This window comes from Cinclus cinclus, chromosome 9, assembly GCF_963662255.1.
Source record: "Cinclus cinclus chromosome 9, bCinCin1.1, whole genome shotgun sequence".
Classification (NCBI taxonomy): domain Eukaryota; kingdom Metazoa; phylum Chordata; class Aves; order Passeriformes; family Cinclidae; genus Cinclus; species Cinclus cinclus.
This window is the reverse complement of record NC_085054.1, coordinates 1,929,032-1,955,277: the sequence shown is the minus strand read 5'-3', so window position 1 is coordinate 1,955,277 and position 26,246 is coordinate 1,929,032. Positions and strand designations below refer to the sequence as shown.

Here is a 26,246-nt window from a genome sequence, read left to right as displayed (position 1 = left end):
AAGGACTCACTTTGCCTCGATGACTCAACGCAACTAATAACCGTTTCTCCGCTTTCTGTGGCGAGTCCCTCCTGCCGCTGCTGTCGCTGGCAGAGGAGGGAGCGATTGAAAGTGACACACGGGGGGCCGCCGCCGCCACTTCCCCGCGCCGTCAGGCACTCGCCGCCGCCGCGGAGCCCGGGAGAGCGGCGCTCCCTCCTCTTCTCCTCCCCTTGTTTCCCCCGGTATTGATTTTCTCCGCTGAAGGTGTGAGAAGTCGGCTCCCTCTCCCTTCTCTTCCGCGCCGCAGCCGACGGCTCCGCGCCTCCCCGCCCCCTCGTCCCGACCTCCCCGCTCCGCTCCGCTCGCCACCGGGGACCCTCCGGGACGGGGCTCTGCCCTTGCCGCCCCGCGGGCAGGCGCCCCGGCCCCGCCGCCCCAGCACCCCCGGAGGAGGACGAGGAGGGGGCTGGGGGTGGGGGAAAGGAGTAGAAGCGAAGAACGCGGCGTGGGAGAAGGAAACAGGAAAACTTTCCACCCTGGATTCTCTACTTCTGATCCATGGACAGAGCCCAACTCAGCCAACTTACAGACAGGCTATAAGCAGTAAGTACAGCGGCCGGCTCGCGGGAGCCGCTCGCTAGAGGCTTGCTCGCCAGCAGCCGGCTACTCCGTGGCGGTACAGCTGGCCGGCGCGGGGGGGCCGTGCCGGCGGGGCCGTCTGGACCGGCAGCCTCTTTCCCGCGGGCCCCGGGGGCGGGCCGGGGCTGTGGCCGGACCCGGGGCACCGCACCTGGCTGTGGCAGGCGGGCGGGCCGCTCGCCTGCCGAGCGCGATGGGAACCGGGGCGCAGCACTGCCTGCCCCCGTCCGCGGCAGCTCGGCGCCGGGCGGGTGAGGCGAACCGCTCGCTTTCAGCGGGGCCGGCTTCGGCGGCGGCGGCAGCGGGGCGGCGTCGCACCCGCCTGCTATTCGCCCGGCTTCACGGAGCCGAAGCGCCCTGGAGACGCGCAGCGGGGACCCGGCCGGGTGAGCGGGGCCGGTACTGGCCGGCGGCCACTGAAGCGCCCCTTGTTTCTCTCGCCCTAGGTCCGTGCTCCTTCTACTGCGACCTGCCAGCGGGAGCAGCGTCTCCGAGCATGGAGCGGAGGAGCGAGAGCCCCTGCCTGCGGGACAGCCCCGACAGAGGCAGCGGCAGCCCCGATGTCAAAGGGCCACCCCCCGGGAAGGTGGCCAGGCTGGAGCAGAACGGCAGCCCCATGGGCACCCGCGGGAGGCCCAACGGCGCCGTCACCAAGCCCGTGGGAGGTAACCGTGCGGCCGCGCTCGCGGCGACTCCGCCGCCCGGGGCGCGCAGGGCGGCGGGCCCGGGGGAGCGCGTGGCGGGCGGGTCGGCACCGTGCGCGGAGGGGCCGGCAGGTCCGAGCGGCAGCTGGACGGCTGCCGCTCGCTTTCCCGGCAGGCGTTTGTCTGCTCGGCACCGCTGCGGTGATGGGGATCCGCGGGAAGATTCGGACCGGGCGTGCGGCGCGCAGCGCCCTCGGCGTTAGAAGGCCGCCTGCCGAAAGAGGCCAGCCCGGCCGGGTGACTCTCGGAAGGCCAGGGCTGATCGTGCCGGAGGGTGACGGGGTGAGAGCGTATCCTGCGCTCGGCGCTTTCTTGGTGCGGATTGCCCTGGGCTGCCCCTGGCCGCCGGCGCTCCGGCACGGCACGGCACGGCACGGCACGGCCGGGCAGCGCCTCCGGGCTGGGTGCGAGCGGCCCGGCTGCCTTCGCGGGTGCGGGTGACGCCAGATAGGTGCATGAACAGCCACCGTCACAGCTCTAAGAATGGGGTCGCCAGGGTGGGAGAAATGGCAGCGCTTATGGTTGCGCTTCGGGGTTTTTCTTTCGGTAAGTAGCATTTTGCTGTAAAAGAGGGGAGGGCATGTTGAAGGTTTAGCTCTTTCAGCAAATGTATTGAACACTAGTTTTGCGTTTTTCCTTCATTTCTCTGGAATATTTCATCTTGCTTGCTTTGCTATCAAGTTGCTGGTCAGTTTTGTGTTAAGAGCATGTTAAATGCATAGTTGCTTTTTTCCCCCTCCTTTTGTTCCAAGCAGATAAACTTTTCAGTCACTTCTTTTAGATGCCTTCTTTTTTCTTCTTAACTCTGATACTGTCATGCTTAAGACAGTACAGCCTCGTGTTAGGAAAAATATATAAAGATCTTTAAATAAGCCAGATGTTGTGAGCAGAGTACTGCAGGAAAGCCCACTAATAACTTTACATTAAAAAAACCTCTGTATTTTTGTTTCAAAATGAGCAGAGCAGTAACACATAATTGTAGTTGTTTACACACAAGGAGTTTGTGTAAATGGCATTTTGAGAGATACATTGAAATGGTCGTCACATGACTCTGTATTACGTGAGGTTTATTTAGCGATTTTACCATTAGATGCTCGTTTTAGACCTCTTTGGCTCAATAGGCTTCCTAATTGCTGAAGTTTGCTAAGGAGCTGCAGATTTTATTATAAAAGCGTAGGATTCATTTTTATACCTAATGAAGGGTAAGAGAGCTCAACTAGTTTTTTATGTTTCTGTACATCTAGTTTTTAATTCTCTTCTCTGTGTTCTTCCAATGTATGGAAAAAGAAGAAACAGCTTTGTACTGAAAGACTTGTAATACTGTTCCACTTAGAAACTGGTGAAGAAATCATTTGTTGAGTAATTGTAAAAGGGAACTAGTCAATAATATGAAAAGTAGCATATGTAGTTTTAGATGCCTTTTTGAGACTCGGGCATTAAAGCTGCTTGATTTTTATAGGAATGTTAGAATTAGAACTGAAATCTTTTTCCTTGAGGCATTTATAGAAATATATTTTAAGAGAACTCTTAAATGTTTTGGAATATATGTTTGCTTTCTAGTTGCAGCTGTGTTATCCAAGAGAAATTCAGTGGCTTTTATAGCTGTATTGGTGTTTCAGCCTAAATCTGGCCTATTAAGCTATGGAATATTTCTTCCACCTAAGAAAAGTACTTTCATTTCTGAAAGCAAACTTTTAAGAGCCTAAGTCTTCATTCATTACTCTTCAGCTCATTTATAAAGGTGTTGTAGACTAGAGTGTAGAAGTGTGGGGGAATAAGAAATGCAGCGGTAATTTTTTTTCCCCCTTAGCTAGTGCTCTTTAAACAGTCTTAGTCTCATTGGTTTTAGCCTGTTCATAATAAAGGTTATTCATTACTCCTTATTGATACTGAAAGCAAGAAGAAAATTATTCTTGTCTGAATACTTACCTAGGTTCTATAATACTCAATACTAAATTAGTTAAGGCAGATTTTTTTTAATAAGATAATGGTGCTGTTTAAAATTGATTTTTTTTTTCTCCTGGAAATACTCTCACAATAAATCAACATAGCTAATTTCCAGATATTTTTCTTCTGTTCTTTTTCAAGTTTGATCTTTAAGAACCTGCTATGATCAACTGATACTCTCCTGAATGCAGATCACACCTGTTTCGGGTATTTTTTGGAAGTCTGTATCTTTGCAGTGATTACTGTGGTGTTAGTAATTTTTTCACTGAGGTTGTGAAATGCATGTGTAGACATTTGTGGAAGGGCTTTCTTTTAATTTATTGGCAAATTAGTATAAAAATAATTTGAAATAAATATTGATAGGGACTCTCCTACTATTGTGCCTAGAGTCTGACAAAAAGGAAACTATGGAAAGTCACAGTGAAGTGACATCCAAGGCTTCAGTTGTCAGTTTTCTGTGTATTCTTATTTCTTGGGCTTTAACAAGTGCTAATAATTACTGAATGTGGATTGCATTTGGGACAAAAATGGAAACGCTGTACCGAAAACTAGAGACCATTTTAGTTTTTGTTTGGTTTTATTTTTAATTCCATAATGTGTATCTAAAGATTTTGAAAGCAAAGCCAAATGCTAGCAGTTCTTTTTCTCATCTCATTTTGGGCCTTAGATAAGTAAATGCTGAAATTCCTTCCTATTTGTCAGGTGGCTTTTTGTTGTAATTATATCAGTTTCTGAAGTTAATTTGTGAGAACAGAGCAGTAAGCTCTCAACTACCTGCTGCTATGATGAGCCTGATGACCTTTGGTAGCCAGTTTTATAATCGTGCTGTTTGCTGCAATTATTTTTCTAGTGACTTCCCTGAGAAATAGAGAAATACAATGCTGTTGGTGTTTCTCGCTTTGTCTCTAGTTTTATAAGTGAAAAAGTAGTTTAAAATAAGCTTTTGTAATGCAGACAGAAAATCAGTTGTTCTCATGAGAAATTTTGCCTTATGACTTTCCTTTTTTTATCTATTCCTAACATGAATGCACTTAATTCAGAGGGCCATTACAGCAGCTGTAATAATCTAGTGAAGGTCACTAAAAAGATAAACGAGGTCTTAAAGGTTGTATTTAATAGGGGATTTAAAAGTTTTGGTACTGTTTACAACGTTGTTAGCGTCAGTCCAATGTATTAGAGTCCAGTTTTGGTTTGCCTGACTAACACAGTGCTTTCTATAATGTTTCAACAGTTATCTGACCAATCTGTTTTAAAACCTGTATGTAATAAAGCACAAGTGCTCTGATTTTAAGCAGAGTAAGGTTCCTTGGGAAAAAAAAAAGGCGAATATCACTTTAAAAAACATATGAAGCCTGGGAGAGAGTTTAGAGCAAGCAAGAGCACTATGGTGTTGACAGCTTTATATCCCTGTTGGGTAACATTCACTTACTAGAATTGGCGTCTCCGCTCAGTTAGTAATTCACTCCATAAGGATTAAAAAAAAAAGAGGGATGATTAATGACTAGGAAACTTATATTTACAGAATTGTTGATTGCAGTTCGTCAACCTGTTTGTGTAAGAGTGGATGTGCCTATATATATGTGTGTGTGTTGATTTGAAGAGCATAGAAAATAAGCGTCAAAAGCCTCTGAAATGAGCTTAAAATGCCAGTATGCAGAATGAGCTGTTCTGAAGCTTGGTTTTGCTAAAAAAGAAACATAGAACCAAATGATAGCCAAGGGAACATGCTCAAATTTGGAGCAGGAAATGATTGCAAAATATTTTTTGTTTAGATTAGTTTGATGCAGTCTGGTAATACGTTCGCATTCATTTAACTGTTAAAAACTGTGATTCAATTTACAAAATATTATTGGAGGGGAAATCTTTCAGGCAGTTCAAACCAAAGTGTATGGTCAGGATGTTAACCAGTAGCTGTAGTTACGTTGCTTGTACAAAGTCAGATGTACCAGAAATGTGGATACAGTGACTCTTCAGAGCGCTGCTGCTGACTGCTGTGAGCTCCCTAAAGTTCAGTGTGTCCTGGTCGTGGCAGGTTAAGTGTAGTTAGAAATCAGTTTTAATGTATTTAATAAAGATACATTAAATAGATCTCTGGGGTGACAGAAACACGGGCTGATGGTTAAAGAGCTATTTGTCAAGGTCCATTCTACATATTTCTGTAAAAATATTACAGGGTTTATACATCTTTCCACGGATTCAAGGTACTTGACTAGAGTGAAAATTCACTTCTGTGCAGAAGGAAGAATACAGCCTGATTAAATTTATCCCTCTGTTCTAAATGGTTAGTTAACATGGCATCCTAAATGCAGTAAGGAGGTATGTTTCACTTAGGAACTGTCCTTAGGAACTGAGCAAAGCAAAAGGTTAAGTGTTAGATTCCTGGCCAGATCCTAGATGAAGAGTACCTTCCTGCTGCCTGAAAGAAATATGTAGCTGTTTGAAAGAGCTAAGGACGTTGAAATACAGAAGTGTGAAAGCTGCAAATCCTTATTAGTTTCAGGATCCAGCACAGATATATTTTGATGTTTTGTGTTTTGTGTATTTTGTTTTATCTGTGCCTGCGTAGTTGGAAAATGTTGCCTTGCAATTTGATATAATTCAATAGGGATTTGGAAGAAATATAAAATCTCGCATTTTACGTGTTTTGGTACGTAATGAGGAAGAAACAGTAAGGAGAGCATGACAGAGATTTTTGTTTTTGGGACTGATTGTTAAAAATGGGTTTCTGTTTCTTTTTTGATCTCCACCTCTCTCTCCGTTTTCCAGTCAGGTTATGTCAGTAAATAGAGCAAACAGAGCAGTCACTTCTGAAGGGTCATGCAGTGTATCAGCTGTATTTTTGCTGAGGTAGAAAAATAGTCTTTCTTTATGTGTTTTAGGTACTTGCTCTGTTATTAAAATAAAGACACTGTTGGTTGAAGTACGTGTGCAATTGAACATACGCATTAAACAGAAAATAGGGTATCCACCCATTCAATGACTTAGACATAATTTGATGTTTAAGATAATTTTGGAACTCTTAAGTTGCATCTGCAGAAAGACACCAACAATTTTGAATTCAAGATTTAAGATTAGTGGTAGTAAGAATTTTTCTTTACCCCGCAGCAGTTCTGAAGTGTTTCAAGTCACCTCCCTGCTTCCTCTCCACACCCATGGCCGTGTTACTTAATTGCATGCTGTTATACTTATCATAAACCACAGGAAAGAAAAAGCAACCAACATAATTGAAATAATCCATATTAATTCTCTGTTTACTCCTCCCTTTGTAAGTTGGGTCCTGCCTTTTCTTGGTTTCACTGGGATAGAACCTAGTATATTTACTGTCAATTATTTATAGGACAATTCTTTGACAAACTCCCCTTGACCGGAGGTTTCAGTGACTCCCCAGAAATTGTTTTTGTGCCTAAAGAAGATGGCAAAATTAAATTAAAAACTATAAAGATGCCAGTGAGGTAACATATTTTCAAGAAATTGAATAATGTCTTATCTTCTACTCAGAATTTAGATGAAGAATTCAGACATTGAAGGAAGGCCAAGAGTATTGAAATTTTATTGTTATGAGTAAACATTTAGAGGTGAAGTTTGAAGATTCCTTTCCCAAATAGCTAATTTTGTAGAATCCTTATATTCTATTTAAATACTCTTATTGTGCTGAATATTTTATCTTGATTTAAAAATAGAAAAAACCTGGCATAATGTAACTGTAATCAAGTCGTCATTTCAACAGACAGCTATGTCATGTTGAAACTTTCTGGTTTGTAACACAGACTTTCAGATGGTATCAGTTACTTTAAAATTCCTTTAAAAGTATTTGAGTTTAGTACTCTTCATGGAGATGCTAGCCTGAATATTTATTTTTGCAGTTACTTTCTATTATTGATGTTTTCTTTAGAGCTGTCTGTGTGGAATGGGGAGGAAAAGGACCGCAATGGTGGTCTGGAGCTTTTAAGTAAAATACTTGAACCACTGAAGTTTTTGTCACTCTCATTGACACAGAACATGGTAATATAATACGGCAGCTATGGTGCTGTAAAATGAAGAATTTTATTGCAGTCATGTATTTATATTCACCAAACATCTGTGTGACCTGTTTTGGAAAATTCTTATTTTTGTGATTGAGCATTCCCCAACCTGCTTTTAAGCCTTATTTTTAAACTTTTTGAAATAGCTGAAAATCTGTAAAACTTGAGAAGATTTTCTTTTGAATCCCAAATTGTAAGGCATAGCTAAGTTAGGCCTTTAATTACTGCCCCCTCATAATTTAGTTAAATTAGTAACTACTGCTGTGTTTTTAAGATTAAAGGCCCAGTTTTTCAAGGCATAAAGTATTACCAAGTGCCTTTGAATTGATAGGGTGGGGGTTTTTTGGAGATAACCTGTGCCTCTGTAACTACCAAAGAAGCGTGCTGTCCTTTTGAATCTCAGAGTGGCTTTGAAACCAGCCCGCTGTGTCGAGCAAGGAGCCAGAGCCCTTCCTTGCTCTGACAAAATTGCCTTGTAATTGTTTCCTACTGTACCAAATGTCCGGGGTCAGCTGCATCAGTCCCCACGGTGGCATGTGTCACTAGTGCAGATGTAAGAAATAGTCACAGCAGACAAAGGGCAGCTGAGTATTTGATGGCTTTTGAGAAATGTTTTCTAGCCTCTAGCGATACTAAAAAAAATTGCCCTCCAAGAAGCTTTGTACTTGTTGCAGAATGCTCATCAGCAGCGTCTCTGCTGCGGGCTGCAGACAAATGAGTTTGCATTGATTAGTGGTCTGAAAGACAGAAAATGCTCTTTGCCATTTCATTTGGGGGCAGTTGTTAACCCATCTAGTTGAGGTTCTCATGGCTGTTCCCAAGTGTTGACTGCTTTAATGTGTGATACGTTCTCAGCCAGCCAGGCATGCTGTCCATATTGTCACTGTTCTATAGTTAGGGATGGTTTTTTTTTAAATCCAGAGTTCCTGCGCTTTGTATGAAAGCACGTACTGCAGCTGTTGAGTATATTTTGTCCCCGTCTCCATTTGCATTGATCCAAATATTGGTAAGGGAAAAAATATTTTACATTTCCGGTGTTATTTCTTCTATTTCAGGGAACGTGAAAAACCCCCATGAAATAGTAGGGGTTTTTTTTGTTTTTTTTTTTCCAATTGCTAGCTCTGCGAGTGTCCCCTGAAGATTTACAAATATACAAGATTTTGGCATTTGTCTATTAGCAGTTTAGGGTTGCTGACACTAAAAAAACTCTTATAAAAGATATTTGAAAGGGTTTTTTTGTTTGTTTGTTTCGTTGGTTGGTGTTGTGTTTTGCTTCTGGTTTTTAAAGTATAAATCTTACTCTGAATTTTGAAGGTGTGAATGTTGATGTTGCTAGTATCTGAGGACTTACGTAAAACCTCTTTCCAGGAGGCAATTCTGTTTAGAATAAAACTATGCTAAAAATTTACAGATTGTTTAAAAATGAAGTGTGAGCTCTGGAATCGATGTTATGGTAAGCTGGATGCTAGGGCAGGAATACTGTGTTTGAACTCAAGGTACATTTTCAATTTCTTGTCAGATGCTGAATGATTATTGGTGTTTCATGCAGTGATGTTTGGGAAAAGAAAAGATTGTCATTTTTTGTAGAAGCTGTATGAAGGGAACAGAAAGAACTTGAAGAAAAAGGGCAGGTAGCTATAGATAAGTGTCTAAGCAAATGACTTGTTTTCTAAATAGAAAATTATCTGGCTAATTCTGCCACTAAAAATGTTTAGTCCTTGTGCTCTAATTGATGTCCTTCTATCAGATGGACATGCAATATCAAAAAAATTTGAGCACAACTGTACCTTGTTAGTAGCAATGTCAGCAAGGTAAAGAAGGTCGGAAAAATCTTAATACCTGTCAGATACTATTTTATATGAAGCTGCAGCATCTCTTGAGATAACTGTATACCCACTGCGTTTTCAGAGTGCAGTAGAAATGTCTTCCACTTAAACATGCTCCCTCATTTATTCCCTAAAGACACACACTGAGATGAAAAGACACACTATTGACAGCAAATCTTTTCACTGGTACTAAACCTGGCATGAAATGTCGGGAGGGGAGTTTCTTTTATCAAAAGCATGATTTGTGTGGCTGCCTACAGCCACAAGGTAACTTTGTCTCTCTCTCAGCTGTTCCATTCTATTTGTAATATTGGGAAGGGGCTGGATTGGTCTGTCTTTACTTGGGTATCACTGACACCTCACTCTTGAGAAGTTGCTGACTTTGTCAGAATTTGGACAAAAGCTTCAGATAAGTGAGGAAACTCACAAAGAAGTATTTACCATCTTGGTAATCTAAATTCATGGAGAATGTTTTGCCATAAATTTAACTGACAGGCATATATTGGAAATGAAGCATGTTATTTTCAAAACTATAACCAGCCTATTTTTTGAGAGTAATATAAATTCATATTTTGAGCATATTTTGGTTTATATGCATTTACATTATTTATATATTAAAATTAGATGTGCACAATTTCCAGCCTTATTATTTTGAATGGATATTAAGAAATGTAGTTATAAATTATGAGTTATACAATACTTTGGAGTAAAAGGTGATTTTCGTAATGTCTTTTCCCAACTTACAAATAACTTCTTTGCCGTAATACAAACATGATAGCGGAGCAACATGATAGATGTTTCTTTAAGTATTGTAGTAAAAGAAAATGACTTGTATTCTGAGACTGTGGATAGTTTATGTTGTTTTGGACCCATTTCCCAAGCAGTGATCGAAAACAGATTACAATAACAATTATACAGTCAGAAAATGCAATATCCATTTCTGTTTTAATTGAGTGAAAGAATAATAAAAACATCATTAAGAAAAATGAGGTGGACCTGTCATACATGGTACCAATTTTTAGACTTAGAGAAAATGCAGAGTAACAGAAGTGTGAGCTTTTTATTTTTTTAAATTTTCCTTTTTTGTTTTTTTAAGTAGTTTGTTTCTTGAGCTAGAAGTCTGGGTAGTAGACTTCATATGGGCTCCTGTGAGCAAGTATGCAGTAAGTAGGTGTATTGCTTTACAGTAATGCTCGAGTTTAGGCATTATCTGAGTGTCTGTGTCTGCCATTATGGAGGTATTGAGCCTTTCCGATGGCATTGACATGATCACGGTGTCATATTGACCTGCCAGCTAGATGAGCTTTGACAATGCCATGGACAGGTAGAAAGCAGTAAAAATTACTTGTTTCTTTCAAAGTGAAGAGCTGTGCTACTTCACGTAGGGGGGATGTTTTGGGTTTTGTGCCTTCTTCAAATCTGTGGACAGGAATGCAAAAAGGAGTGCTTGGTGTGTTAAACCTTCACTAGCTGGGACCGACTCTGCTATGGCCCTTTAGCTACTTACCATCTCAGGGTTCAGATTAAAACCCCCAAGGCAGAAAGGCCCTGTGCCACGGGGCCGTGCATCTGTGTGCCTCTTGCAAAGGGACCAAACCGTAGCTGAGGGCCCGAGGGATCCTGGCACTCCATTTTCTCTGCCTGCTAGAGCCCTAAGCAGAAGTGTCCTTTCTGCTGTACCCTACCTGGGAAGAGAGAGCCTTGCCACAGAAGCCTTGGCTCTAGTCCTGTATCACACAGCTTTGCAAATCAACATTTGGAATGGCATCCAGAAGTGGACTGGGAGCCAGTTTGGCCTTTGAAGCGCAGATGTAATCTGTGTTCTTTGGCTAACACCTCTCAGGGAGCACATGTATTTGCACTAGCAGAAATATCTAATTCTTTGGTGTAGCTTTGTGTACCGTAATAATATAGCAATTCAGCTTGTTGAGCCCCAAAAGCATTGCTGACTCTTCACAAGTGAATCCACACACGGTATGTCAGCCTATAGGTAGGTCTTTTCTCCTAACCTTTTACCCTTGCCCCAAAACATTCCTAACTGGATGAGGTGTACTGTGCATACCTGAGAAAGAGAATGTATCTTAACTTCTGTTCCTTGACCTCATGACTTGTTTGATAGAGATCTGGTAGTTATTAAACCCATTAGATTAATGTGAGCTGCTGGCAGATAAACGTAAATATTCCTAAAGGAGTAATGTTCAAACTGATAGCTGTTAAATGTGTGGTTTGTAGAGTGTTGTCCCCACAACTCTACTGTAAGACAATGCAAGAGAAAGCCACTCAGAAGTTGCCCTGTGTCCACAAGGGTGTGAAAGATTGGAGTTGTAAGTAGAGGCCAGGTCCCAGTTGCTGACCCAGACTGTCTGAAGACTCTCTGGTGAAAAGGGAGGCAGAGGCAGAATTTGGCTGTCTTCTGAAGGACAGAATGGCTTCTACATTTTCTTATTTGTGATTTTTTCCTCTGCTTATTTTCCTGCTGAAGATCTGATGAAGATTACTGTGGTCTCCTTCTACCAGAAAAATACCATCTAGTGATGATATTGCTGCAGCAATAGCCTTACCCTTGCTGAAAGTGAAGATAAAGAGCTTCATCAGTTACCACTGAGTTTGACAACATTTATTCAGAGAGTTTAATGTGGCTTGTCCTCTTGCGTGCATACTTGTCACTTCTGCTCGTAGCCAGTTCTGCCATATCTGTTGACATTGTCACTTAGAAATGAGGTTTTCTAGTGCTGCCAGTATCTCTAAGATACCAGGGAAGGAGGCAGTGGCTACAGTGCTTTCAGGTAATTCAGCTTGTCTCACTGCTGGAGCCTGCAAGGGGATTTGAAGGCAGAGGTGTAGGTTGGCAGACGTTTATCTTGTTGCATGGAGAAGGGGTGATAAGATTTCTTTTTCTTGCCAGGTAGTGGTTCACAGAGGGATGGACCTGAAGGAAAAAAGAACTTGCTGATGGGTCCCAATGGAGACCCCAGAATAGGCCTGAGTGTGGTCTGCAGCACTTCTCCAGAAATAAAACCTCAAACCAGCTATGAAAGCTTTTCTGTTTCATTCCAGGGGACTTACCCCAGTACCAGGATACTAGTTAATAGGAACCTTCATTAAAATGCTTTTGCTGGAAGATGTTTTTTTTCTTCAAAAATTACATTATATGGTGGCATCTGCTAGCACCACTGAATTTAAGGGCTTATTAGTGGTTCCAGTTTTCAGGGTTTAAAAATGTTGGTCATTAAAAATAATTTTGGGTGGAACTTGGCATAGGGAGTCTTAGCCCTTTAGGCGAGTTCTGTTAGGTTTTTCAGAGAAAAGAAACAGAAGATAGTCCCCCAAACTAAAAACCCCTCATGAACCCTATACTTGTTTTTAAGTTAAAGAAACGAAAACCTAAAACTTACAGGAAATCAATGGCTTAAGATGATTTTTTAACAAAAAGTTGTCTGATTTTGGAAGTGTTCATTCCACTGATTTTGAGTGAAAGGGGAGTATATTTTCCATTTAGTTCATATTACAAAGTATGGCTGTGGAGTATTTTTTCTTCTTTTAAAACTGGGAAACAAGTTGAAACAACTAAGCTGTTTTATTTAGGAAAAATGTACCTATAATGTCTTCACCTTTTTCCTTTCAATGGGAGTAGCTGGAATCAATTATTTTAAGTGTTCTCTTTTCCAACCTAACTGATTCTGTGGTTCTGTTCATGGACTGGAAGGTCTGTGTGTGATTTTGGTGGGCAGTGTGCTGCTGGTACCCTGCAGGATTCCTGCATGTTGGGGATGCTGCTGGCGTGGGGGGCTGAGCTTTCTGCTGGAGCAACCTAGGCAGCTGTTTGTGCTGCCTGCTCACTCAGGCCCCCTCAAAGCAGTATTTTGAGCTCTGGGCTATGATCGCTCTCAGTTTTGCTCGTTTAATTGGAGAGGTGGAAGTGCTTTATTCTCCCGTTTAATTGCTCTTGCCTCCTGGCTGCCCTGTGCGTGGCTGTCCCGGGGCTAACAGGGTGGCACAAAGCCCCAGTGGGGCTGCTCCTGTTCCTACTCTGTGAACTCAACTGGTGTGACAGATCCAAACTTCGGGTTGAGCTAGTGCAACTGGTTTAGCAAGGGGGATTTGTTGCCAGAAACAGCTGATTCACTTTGACTGAGAAAAGGTCTCATCTCCTGCAATAACACTTCTGTCGCAGACACGCTGCAGGAGAGGCTCTGCCAGAGGTAAATGCTGGGTGTTCTTCTCTTTCTCACGTCTTGTTTGTCACAGCACATGCCCTAAATATGGCTTTGCTTTTATACTGGTTTTTTTTTTTAAGAAATTCAAGCATTATCAAATCAAGTTACGAGTTTCATAATATGTTTCTGTGGTGGGATAGTGGCCTGAAATATTTTATGTTAAACAGTAAGACTGTTATTTCAGCTAGGAGAAGGATTCTTTGGGTAGTTAAGCTGTCAGAAGCAGAGGACATCTGCAGAGATGGTAGTGACTTATTTATAAGACTTCCTGAGATCTCAGATAGCTGCAATGGCTGAGAGACTGAAGCCACAGAAAGGACTGGAAGCTGAAGAAAGATGTAAATAATACCTTGTGGTTTGCATTCGCCATTGGCTAAAATATAAAATGTAGAAATGCATTTCCTGCCTACAGATTTATTGAATATGTAAAGCCAGAAAAAATTGCCGAGAAGGAGTAGAAAGATCTTGTCCTTAGTTTTACTTCCTCTGGCCCGCCTAAGAAGAAAAATTCTACAATGTAATGTTGTTTAACAGGATTTTGTTTCTTTGGCAAACATTGTATTGAAATCATCTGTGGACTGAGCGCTTCTTTACCAAATTGCATCCTGGAACAAATTATTTGCAGCGGGCTTATAAACCCATGAAGAGTAGGAGTTTAACAGCATCACATTACTGCTTATAGGCAAAATCAGATATCTTGCATTTTGTCCTGAACACACTGGAAAGCAGAGGATTAGCAGAAAGTAGGGTCCTTGTTTTTAAACAAAACCTTTTGCTGTAATGAGGTGCTTGATGCCACATAGGATTGTACAGTTGCAAAGGTCTTGGTACAGTCTGCCGTGTTTGACAGCGATTTCCCGCTGGCCGCCGGTCAGGGTGTGCGCACGGCTTTCTGCACGTGGTTCCGAGTGGTTGGTGACAAACAACTGCAAAGTCATTCCTTCAGTCCCCATTAAAAAAGATTTACAGTGAAAGAGTTCTCAGCTTCCTAATGAGACTCCTGTAAGCTGATGGGTGATAAGGAAAAGGCTGAAACGTAGTCCATTTACCCAAACCAAGCATTTATTGTAAATAAGTTAAGTGCCAGCAACTTATATTCTGTCCGATTTAACTGTATGCATAATTTATGGTGTAACTTGAAAGTGAGCCTTAATGGACATGCCTAAATGATTTCTGAAATGAGGGAGCTCTGTCTCTTCCACCTTATCATGGAATTGCATTGCTGTGGGCTGAAACCTGGGATCTGCCTCAAGCCAGATCCTTGTTGAGCGTGAATGGTCGTGCACGTGTGGCCCTGTGGAAATGATGTGACTGTGCTTGCTTAGGCTGTCCATGTATCCCCTGCCTCTGCAGCCCTCAGCTGGACTCTGCAGGATGGTCTGCGGAAGATCTCGCGTCACCATCAGCTACAGCTCCGCTGTTATTTAAACAAAAGCGGTGTTGAGATTTAAAAAACCCCACTTTTTGTTCCAAATACTATTTGATGTCTTTTCTCTTGAAAGAGCCCCATCCAATTGGACAACATACTCCACATTTTGAAGCACAGTCGATTTTCCTATTTATGAATTTATCTCCCATTGGTACATGTGATCTTAAAGGTCTTTCCCAACCGAAATGATTCTCTGATTTTATGTTTGTTCAGCTAGTCAAGTCTTTAATAGAAACCTCTTGATTATTAGCATGTGAACTAGATTTTAATTTCTGACCACTTCAGGATTTGCAGTTGACGCTCTTTTGAAGATGTGGCACACTGAGGCTTTACAGCTTCCCTTTTTCTTTTTATTCTTTCTTCTTTTTTTTTTTTTTTTTTTTATTAACTTAGTGGTGGGGTTAAGTTTTTCAGAAAGGAAATTATGGATTTGTGTTACACTTTAGAATGCAGTATGGAATCTTTGCTGCAGATTTCAGGTATTCCTGTGTTACTGAAAGCTGTCAAACTGAATTGGCTTCTGCCTTTTCAATTAGAGCTGCAGGATGTGAAAAGAAGAACTGGCAAACCTCTCCTGTGCCGATTTCTGCCTTTGAAAGCATTTTTCTCAGTTTAGGTTCATTTTTCAAATTTGTTTAGAAAAAAGGGAAAGACAGTTAAAATGCCAAATCTGCGTATGTAGGGTCAGCTCTACTGCAGTGCAGTGAGAAATAAATAAATGGACTGTTTTCCCTTGACTGCCTTTGCTGGATAAAGGTCTCTTTCTAAAGAAAAAACAGAAGCAGATTAGGTTTTAGGAAATGTTTGTAGTTTGATTGCTTCCTGTGGTTACTGCCAGTTGTGGAAGCATGCTTTATTGTTAAATATATGGAATCTTTATCTAGATAATTTCCTCAAGACAACCCACGCTTTGCTAATTGGGCTTCTTAGTTTCTGTTGTAGAGTAAGGGTCTTATCTTAGAAATCCAGCCAAAGTTGCTTGTACTTCAATGGTTTTTAGGTATGTGTGGAAATAAGTGTTTGTGGATTCTGTTCTTGCTATTGCCTTGATATTTTTTTTCCCCCTTTTTAATTTTTTTTTTCCCTATCTGGTGGAAAGGCCAGCTTAGAGAGTGGCCCATGTTGCAGACTCTGCTAGGGAAAATGTTTTCTGCATTAAGTAATGAAGAATTTTCAGTAGTTTATGAATTTTCAAGTAGATATCCTGGTTTCTGAACTCCAAACCATAGAAATTTGCTTTGTCTTTGAGAAAGATTACTCTGCATGTGTGTCTGTGTTTTGTTTAAAACAAAACAAAGAAATAGCCAACAAACAAAACCTAAAAACCCAAAGCATATCAGCAACAACAATTTTATTTTCCACGTTCTTCACTTGATAAAAATCTCTCCACTCCAAAAAGGATGATTTCCTTTGGGTTTGACACCACCATTTGATCTCAGTTTTTAATAATTTTGGTGGGTTTCACTCCCAGGAGAAAACATGCTTGTGCTGTGAAGTATTCCCACTAGAAATCTGGGAAGTCTTAAAACCTCATGTTACTCAGGGCAAAGAACTGGCTTCTTTATTAATTCCTGCTAGACAACCCCCATACAGTAAATCTTTCCATAACACCATGCTGTTGAAATTAATCAACCTGATGTTTGGAAATTGTTCAAGTTAGATAAAATTAAATAACACCTTGATGGGACTCAAAACTTGACCTGATGGAAAGAAGTTTTAATCTAAAAAGACAAGAATTTTATTGGTGCTTTTTCTTTCTGGTTGATCTTCATTTTACACTTATTAGGACACACAAGCACTGCTCCCTTTTTAATGTCTGGAGAGGTGAGTGGCTGTTAGAGCTCTCTGCCTGTGATGATTCTGTGCAAGCAGACCACGCATAGAAGTTGAGTGCCAATAGTATCAACATCTGTTACTTAAAAAAGCATGTTCTGGACAAAGTATTATTTGCAAATGAACAAAAGAAACAATCCAGGACTTTTTAATAACTGCTTTCTTCTCTTCCTTCTAGTTTGTCACTAGAAATCTGCAGCTTTTACTTGGAAGTCTTACAAGTGAAAATGTTTTCCAGGGAGCTATATGATTGCAGATTGATAATACTTTTAACTGGCTCTAAGTCTCCTTTTGCAAAAATTAATGCTTTATGTGGCAGAGTATCTTGGGTTTTCACTTCTTCTGTGAATATCTATTTATCTTTCCTTAATTTTTAAAGAGTTGATTACTTCCCAGTGAAATAAAACTATAGATTAAAATGGGCAAGGAGGAGAAGATGTGCATTTGGTCTCTTTGATACATATTTAATTTCTTCTTAATTTCTCTGCCCTTCGTGAGAGTCTTGGCAAGAAATACAAATGTGTTTACAGAGACTGTCTGTACATTGCAGCTTTTCTGTGAAAGCAGCAGCAGAGCTTGAATCTCATCTCCGATTTGCTTTAAATGTGTGTGCTATATAGAGGTACTGTACTGTGTGTTATACAGAGGTACTTCTGCTAACCATCCTCTTCTGGGTAATGGTGGGAACAGTTTTTCTCTGCTCTCTTTCGTTGGTTACATGGAATTCTTGCTGTGTACGGATGTCCTTATAAAAGTCTTTCTGTATATCTTGGTTTATGCTCCCCTGGCATTTTATGCAGATGGCATCTATATGGGGTCAGAGCTCTGCAGGAAGCATGAAAGAGCTGTTCATGAGTCAGTTACATTAATCAAAATCAAGGAGAAAAAGCCTTTAGTATGATTTGCGATTGCCGGTGATGTTTTGTGTGCACGCTAGCATCGTGTTTGTCCTTTAAGGAAACAAACTCTTTCCTTTTTAGCCCTCAGAAAACTCCTTGTTTTCTCCCTGTGTGGAAAGCAGTGCCGTGTGCCATGTAGCTGTGCAGCATCACTCCGTGCAGCCTCTGTGAAGCTGGGAGAGGAGTGCACACGAGTTCAGTGCCGGGGCACCTCAGCCCGCTCCGTGCGTGTGCACAGCGAGGGAGGGTGACGGGGATTCTGGCTGATGGCTCCTTAGGGAAGGAGCTGAGGAGTTCCAGGATTTATGAGTAAGGCTGCCTTGCACTGCAGTAGCACCGCATGTGAGACTGTTATGGATGCTTGGTCTGCAGCTCCCTGAGTACTGCTCCAAGTTCTTCAACTGGAATGACAGTGAGTAGTGACTAACTTGTGTTGCTCTTCTCTAAGGGCCCTGTAGTGAGCTGGAGGTGTAATATATGCATGTAGGAGCAAGCCATGGTGTATATCAGCGTGTAAAGAGCATGTTGGCGTCGGCAGATGTTTTTTCTTTTGATTCCAGCATACTGAAAGTACATTTGTTTTCAGATAACATTAAGAAACAGAAGTTTGAGGTCGTAAGTTTGTTGGAGGTACAACAGTTTAATTCTCTAATGCGAAATAGAGAGCAAAGCAGTTGAAACTTCCTTGGAGTGAGATTGGCTTGGAAATAAGTTTGATTGCTGTTGCTTTTTATTCTGTTTTTAAAATCAGTATTAAGATTCCAGGAGCTGTAGTGAGAGGTGTGAGAATGGGTCAGTAATGATGGATGTGGTAACCTGCCCTTTGCTCTCTGTTTTTAAGGTACTAATAGCAGCTTATCATCAATTGCTCTGGGTCACTGAGTTCAGAGATGTTTTTTCAAAACCATGTTTTTTCTTTAGCAGGGTTCCTGCAAGTATGGGCAGCAGGAAGGGGCAGGAAAGTCATCATGGGCAGGAATCCTGTAGGGTCCTCTGTTCTATCCATGAAGTGATATAATGGATGGCATCCATTCTAGCATTTGGGATCCTGTTTGTACTCAAACAGTAAAGGATGAGTGCAGGGAATAGGTGCAACTTCTGTGCTTAAAAGTAGAGACTGTTGTATGACAAGGAAAGCATCCTGCAAGAGCATAAAAGACAGTGTGGCATCCCTCTCATCAGTTTGCTTCACCACGTTTTCTGTCTTGCCAAAATGTAATTTACACAACTGATATTACAGCCTCAGCATTTGGCCAATTATCTTAATCTTTTGCTAAGACATTAATAGCCCCATCAAAAGTGCTGTGACAGCCTGTATGTTCGACAGGACTGGAAGTTTGTCACTTAAAGAGACTCACTTTCGTTTTAACTTAATGGTATATGGACAAATCAATTCAAATTCTAACCTTTAATAGGAAAAGAAATTTTGTCACAGATTCCAGAGGAACATGATCACCCATGCTATCTCTTCAGGAAAGCACCTAGAGATTTTTTTTTAGCGCTGTGTGTTAGAATTTGACTGCTTGAACTTGCAAAACGCATCAGAATGCAACCAAGAATCAAGCAGTGAAAAGGGAGCAGTATCAGTGTTCTGCTGTAGTCTTCTTTCATGTTGCTTTGAGATGTGTTTTAAAACAAAGAACTGAAACACATCAAGTGGGTGTTGCACTGTGTAGCTCCTGCAGTTAGAATGTCAAATTGAGAACCACTCTGTGCTAGATAAGTTGCTAAGAATTATGTATCTAAAATATATCTTAAAGTAGATACAATATCTTGAAATTCAAGACAAACAGTATTTAAGTTCCTTAGCAGATACTGATATGACTGTATTTATTTCAGGGCAGGGTGACTCCTCTGAAGGGATGTATAGCTATTGGTTTGTAGATACAAGGTTTGAAGCTACTGACAGTAGCTCAAAATATAATATTATAATATAATAATAGACTTCATGAAGGACAACTGAAATATGGCTTTCTCTTCTTTTTCCCTTAAAGAAGTGTCTGGTCCAGGAATACAGTGATTTGTGTTTGAAATTCATAAGTATTCTCAGATTTTTTTATAGTTACTGTATACTGGAAATTATTACATTTCATACTGAAGAATAAGATTTAGAACTGAACTTGCCGGTGACCTTGAGAGCGTTAGATGGCACATTTTGAAAACAGCTTTAGGCTGAGATTGTTCTCTGCACCAATATTTTCTAGTTTACCTAGGGACTAACAGGTTGTATGTAACCAGTTAAAAAATGTCTGTGGCTGGAGGTAGACTGCCCTGTAGCAGGTGGTGGAAATGGCCGTGCAGTTCTGTAGGTTTTCTGCCTGTTCCCTCTTCCTTCTGGGAATGGACTGTAGGGCTGTTCCCTGCAAATCGGCACGTTTCTCTACTGCCTGTAGTATTGAATCTCTTTAAGTTCATGCCTCACAATTTATCTAATGCCATAGATAGCTTGATCCTGTAACCACAAAAGTAGATTTACAATAAAACACAACAAAAATTGAATCCAGACCACCCCCTGAGTTTTCCACTTATGTGGTTCCTCCTCCTCCTTGATCCTTTTTCCAAAAGAGTTGTTCTCATACTCTCCATGGATGCAGTGGAAAGACAGCCATAGGTCAGTCTGAGTGACCATCACCTGCCAACACCTGATTATAATTTTCAACAAAATCAGTGCAAGAGTGTTTTCCTTGTACAGTGAGAAGACTGGCTGTAGTCTGAAAATGCACAAATATCCCAGGGTCCCTCAAGGGGACTAGCTTCTGCTGATTTCTCCATGAGCTCACTGTAGAGAGAAGCAGAAATGGCATTTATGTGTCAGGGTTTCGTATGGCTGAATGTGGAGAAATGACCTGAAAGAAATAGGGACTGTTCATGGAACTGTAGAGAACTTCTGCAATGTTGAAAAAGTCTTATTTGGAAATCTTGCTCATCTTCCTACTGGCTGTGATTCTGTTCCTGAACTGTATTCTCTAGAGCTTTTAGTGTGGTTTTTAAATGAGTCAAGTGATGAGACTTCAGTATTTTCCTTGGAAAGAAAACAAAAGTTATCCCACAAGGAAGAGTGGCAGATTTCCACTTACAATGAGTTTTCTAGGAGGTGTTTTAATTTACAAGTTCAGTCAGACATGTGTGACACAGTTCTTGTTCCTCTTATTGATGCTTTGTTGGTTTTTGTTTTTTTTTTGTTTGTTTTTTTTTCCATGTAGGTTTGATGATTCCAGTCTTTTGTGTGGTGGAGCAGTCAGACGCCTCTCTTGAATATGATAATCGAGAAGAGCACGCTGAGTTCGTTCTGGTTCGCAAAGATGTGCTCTTTAGCCAGCTGGTGGAGACAGCGCTCCTGGCTCTGGGGTATTCCCACAGTTCTGCAGCTCAGGCACAAGGTATTCAATAGTTTTTTCCCACTTCTCTGCACTGCAGAAGACAGCACCTGAGGTTGTTTGATGTAAGGAAGAAGTAAGAAAACTGTTAGCAGATCTTGGAAGCGTTTATATCAATTGTGTTAATTGCTTAATCCTAAACTAGGTGTACAGCAAGCCCTACATTTTTAGCCTGCCTAGAAAGCATTAACTAGATCTTGCTGACGTGTGAAATCTGGTGATAATGATCAGTCAGGATGTTCATGACACACTGGTTCTGTGCCACGAGGCAGGTGGCTGCTTCGAGGAAGTCAGCACAAAAGATTGAACCTTTAGGTACAGCTAGATGCTATCCAGAATTCTTCTTTGTATCAGGGCAGTTTTGAACAGCATATTGTAGTCTTTCATTTTTTTAAATTGTGCATTGTAGATAATGGTTACATATATATGCATGCTGTCTTTATGGCAAATAGTTGTAGGACTAAATGTGCAGGCTGATTTCTGGTTTCACTTACCTACTATATTGCTGCAAAACCCTTTGTAAAGCTCAATAGTTTCTTCCACTCAGAGATGATTCTGTTAGCAGCAAAATCTTAAAATAAACAAAGCTTTCCTCTCTCGACCCAAAATATAAGCTTAAAAAAACCAAAACCTAAAATCATAAATCTTGAGGGAGATGGGCAGGAGGTGGTGGGTTGGGAAAAATCTTTCCAGAATGAACTTCAAGTTTCAAGAGGCTTTTTTATACTGAACAGGTTATTTCAGTGCTTATTCTTTTGGATGAGAAACCTGTTAGTTTGTTTTATCTCCATATCACCAGTAAAGCTTGTGCACATTTAGAGTAGCTTAATGGCAATTTGCCTGGGGATTTGAATTTTGTCTGTTGATTTGAGTTGTTTTGTATAGTTAGATATTTGAATGTGGGAGCAGAAGGAGCAATGGTGGTGTTGAATCCAGGAGTTCCAGGCAGTGGTCAATCACATGGGCTCCTTGTGCAACCTTCCTTCCAAGCAGGGTGATAATGATTCTTTTCCTCTGTCAGACTCTGTGAGAGAGGCTCAGGTTCTTCGTACAGGCAGAGTTTATGTGCATGTGTTTATTTACACAGTATGGTAGTAAAAGCCCTGCAAGAAGGTATTTGTTCTGGTTTTTAATATGAAATGCTTTGTGTCATCTTAGGGACTCTTTTCTCCCGAGTGTAAAAGGTCAGCATATCCCACTGTTTCCATCCTGGTGATCCAGCTTTCTGTTTGACAGCACTATCCATCTCAGTTAACACAGTTGCTCAACATGTTGCGAGCTAACATGTGGAACATGCTGCATTAGGTGGCCAAGATTTGATTCTTGGCACTTCTGAAGGGGAATGGGCTTTGCAGAAAACCTGCTCCGAGGGGGCACGTCATCCAGTGCAGCGACCCACACTGGCTGAGCATCTCACTTGGGGGAACCTTGCTTTCGTGGCATCACTCTGTTGTGAGAATAGAGAGGAGGAGACAGATTAACTCATGAAGGAAATTAGTCACTGTGCAGGGAGGAAATGGCCACGTTTCTGAGCTTTAACAATGAGCAGGTTCAGATACTGATCTGTCGCTTGATGTGCTGCAGGAAGAACTCCACTACAAAATAGAAGTTGAATCTCTAATTATTGCAATTAGCCTAAAAAAAAACCCTGAAGTATTTTCATCTTTGAGGCAGCAATTACATTCCTCTGGGCAACATCACATGGTATAATATTTAGACTGGCAGCAAGTACCTTAAAGATCCATCAGCTAACAAATATCTTGGTCAAGTTATTTACCTTCAGTGAAGGGCCAGTCCACCAATGTCTTTTCAACATCTTGAACAAATACTGCAGGCTGTGCCAATCTTGAGATATGAAGCTGAAGTATGCAGCATGTTCTGTAATATCTTGCCTCTGTGCTAGTTGTCTGTAAGCTGAGGGGTGAGGTGCAGCCAGGGACAGCCAACAGATTTCCGAGATTGTTTTGTTTAATGTGAAAGTTTATAGAATATAGGCCCCTAATTTGTTAAGTAGGGTTGACAGAAGCATGCTACTAAATTGCTATTGTAAGGATTTATTTGGGAACACAGCTTTCTGCTATTAAAAAGGTGGGAAAAGTAAAGCTATTTACTTTATTTGTTATAGTTGTAGGACAAGTCTGCTTCTGTTCTGTCTGCTTGGAATTGATTTCCATTAGCAAAACATTTTAATAAATGGCAGCATAGTTCTTTTTTATGATCAACTGAATTACAGGATCTGCATGAGCAGTTGAAGGTCCTTAGGTGAATTTTTCAAAATACTCTGAGCATCATGCTTTGCAAAACAGTGACATGGGTAGGTGTCCCCACGTCCTCTAGGGACAAAGTAAACAAGTTTATCAAAGCTTTGGTATTGTAAAAGCTGTCTAAGCTTTTACTTGGCATGTAACAGTTGTCGCCTTTTGAGTTGGGAAAGTGTTTTATTTCACCCCAATCTTTTTTTGGATGACTGAGAGGAATGGCAATTTTACTTCATCCTGCAAGAAGCATCTTGCCTTCACCTGTTCTTTTTAGACCAGGGTCTTCTGTGGCAGATAGAAGAGCTAGTTAGGGGGGAAAGAAGAGCTGTGGCAGCAGAGAGAAGTGCTGTAGGATTTCACGCTGCCTTCGCCGCGGTTCCCCGCGGCAGCCCTGCAGAGCTGCCGAGTTGGCGTGCGGCTTCCCAGCTGTACAGCAGCACAGCAGAGCCTGGCTGGCAGCAAGGAAACGTGGCACAGAGTGGTAGGTGCTATATGCCTCCCTGAGGGGGCTGTGTGCCCTCAGGGACCCTGCTGTAGGGCTGCCAGCCTGGGCTGCAGCCTGGAGCTGCAGAGCTCCCCGGGGAGGTGATGCTGTGTCTGAGTGTTTGAGCTGTAACACGCACACACAGCGGGCACCTGGCTGAGCCTCGTGTACTGCCTTGTGGTCACTTGGCTTATTATGGAACATTTTGATTCCTGGTTGCTAGGAATGGATATGTCTTAGTACAAGCAGTGTTGAGACAAAAATGTATCAGGAGGCGTACATTAAGGTAGCCCCGTGCCTCCCTGGAAGAAGCTCTTTTATTCCCATGCAGTTTGGGCAGGGCACATTTGTTCTACAAACAGCTGGTTATGACTTTTTGGTGGTGGTGGTGGTGGGAGCAGAGACTTTTCCAGCAAGTGCTGCCCTCATGAAACTTCCCTTTTCTGACAGGAGCTGTGAAATATCTTCTGGAACAGCATGGGAATTTGTTAACAGCTTGGCACTGGGGTGTGAAAGTTGGTGGTGTAAATGGCAAACAAAGGTTTAATAAACATTTATGTATTTTTCTTTCATCACTTAAGTCTACACCTGACAGTAGGGAACCTGCTACATGTGCCTTTTAGACAGGAAAAGAGTCATGCTTTAAAGGGGCACCTGTTCGATTTGTAGTTTAATAACATTGATGTGCCCTGATGAAAATTTTTTCTTGTGGGTAAGGTATTCTAACAGGGCTATGCAAGAGAAGGGAACTGGTAGCAGGTACATAGAATACACAGTGCTGAGTGCTGGGACCAAAGGAGTATGAAAGTAGCTGCAATCTGATGTACCCTGTGTGCAGTCCTCTGGCTTTGGGACCTGCTGTGAAAGCTGATTCCCTCCTCAGTGTGGGGTGGAAGAAGATGAGTGTTAGTTTGATGTTCTTAGTATCTACCTTCTTAGAATCCACCTGAAAAATAAAATAGTATGATTTCCTGTGGATATAAATTTTTTCTTTTGACCAGTTCCTTGTTAGGTGTTGTGAGTGTGTACACAGAAGTGATGTGCATTGTCTGCAGAAGTTAGCAGAGCTGAATGGGTCATGGAAATGGAGTTTGCCTTCTCAGGTGCTTGAGCTCAGTGTGTTGGCAGGGCTGTGTGGAGTGCCTGCTCTTTGGGAACAGCTTTAGCCAGGCATTGACAGGATGGTTGCTTGGGTTAGTTGCTGTGTGTGACCATGACAAGGAAAGTGGTGTACAGAAGAGTGAAATGGTGCTCAGATGTCAAGTTCAACAGGAGGAGGAGTGAGAAAACAGCAGAGGGAAGTTAACACAAGAGTGAGAGATCCTTCCCATCCCTGTCACCCTAGAGATTGTCAAGCTCTGATTCTTAAGCAATACCTTACCCTGAGCAGGGCCATTGCAAGAGGCAGTGCCTTGCATTTCTGCCTCAGAGGTGTTTCTGTGCTGTCTATAGACTGGAGAGGGGGGAAGACCTGTGCTTGCAAAGAGCTGTGCAGGGGGGTCAGTGTGGAAGGCTGGAATGAGAGGTTGGCAGTGATCAATGGGGAAGGTGTAGTACAAGAACAAGAAAGGAACGAGGTTTTAAGTATTTTACCTTGCTGTGTGGAGTTGCAGTAGCTGGACATGGAGGTGAGTGGTGGTCTGTGGGGTTTGTGGCTTAGTGAGCAGAGGTCAGACAGCTCAGCCCTGTCAGCCTTGCATCACTGGAGTGGGGAAAAGGAGAATTCTGTCGGGCTGATCAGTGCCTGGCCAGAGTAGCTGACACCCAGAGGTACCTCGGGACCTACTCTAGTCCTACTCCAGCTGCCTTGTCTGTGAAGCTCTGATACTGCTTGCAGCCACGGGACAGCTTGGCTTCTGTGCTTCTACAGAGAGCTGTGTTCTGGAGCACTGATGGTGCTGTCTTTGCAGTGAGCTGCAGTAAGAGAGAAGGGTGGCTCTCCTGTCTGTAGGAAGGAAACCAAGGCACAGACGTGTTAAGAATTCTCCTCTGGACTGATAGTGCACATGGCTGGGGTGGGAAATAACCCAGACTGCAAGTGGCTTCATTTTCTTCAAGGGTTTAAATGTGTGAACTCAGCCCTGCTCTCTGCTGTGAACTGGAGGCCCCTCACACTTGTGGCCCGTGTTTTAGCATTACTTCAAAGCACAGCCCAGCTCTGTATGATATGGTGCTGTTCAGCCAGTCGGTCCAAGCCCAGGCTGCTGTGTGTAAGAATGTGGCAGCCAGAGTGCTATGCTCCTTCCCTTAGACTAGCCTTTGTGAGAGCAGCGTGACCATCTTGCCCCTTACGGGATCATAACCATGTGTACAAATATTTGAAGGGTGTAAATACTGATATGAGAATGGATTTGTCTAAGCTGGTACTAGAGGGTAGGGCTCTGAGGCAATTGGAAGGATCTGAGCAGATGATTAGTAGGGAAGGATCCTGTGAAATATTCCCATCTGTCTCCAGAATCACAATAGCTTCCAGCTGAATGTCAGGTAAAGGGAGAACATACCAGCTGGGGGCTGTATTGAACACACACGCACAAGCTCCTTTTATGTTTCTGTATCAAGGAAGGTACAGTAAAAGTGTGGTGAAACCCTGCTGAACTGTGCTTGGTGTACACAGCCAAGTTTACTGTAG

The 26,246-nt window shown here is 42.2% G+C and overlaps 1 protein-coding gene across 1 annotated transcript in view; it reads left to right on the top strand.

Moving 5' to 3' along the window:
* Positions 1-1,102: 1,102 nt before the first annotated feature.
* Positions 1,103-26,246, top strand: part of SATB2 (SATB homeobox 2) — a 127,969-nt gene continuing 102,825 nt past the window's right edge. The window contains exons 1-2 of the mRNA XM_062498186.1: positions 1,103-1,286; positions 20,702-20,878. Of these exons, the coding sequence (XP_062354170.1) occupies positions 1,118-1,286; positions 20,702-20,878 (346 nt within the window). The 5' untranslated portion in view covers positions 1,103-1,117. The remainder of the gene's footprint in view (positions 1,287-20,701; positions 20,879-26,246) is intronic.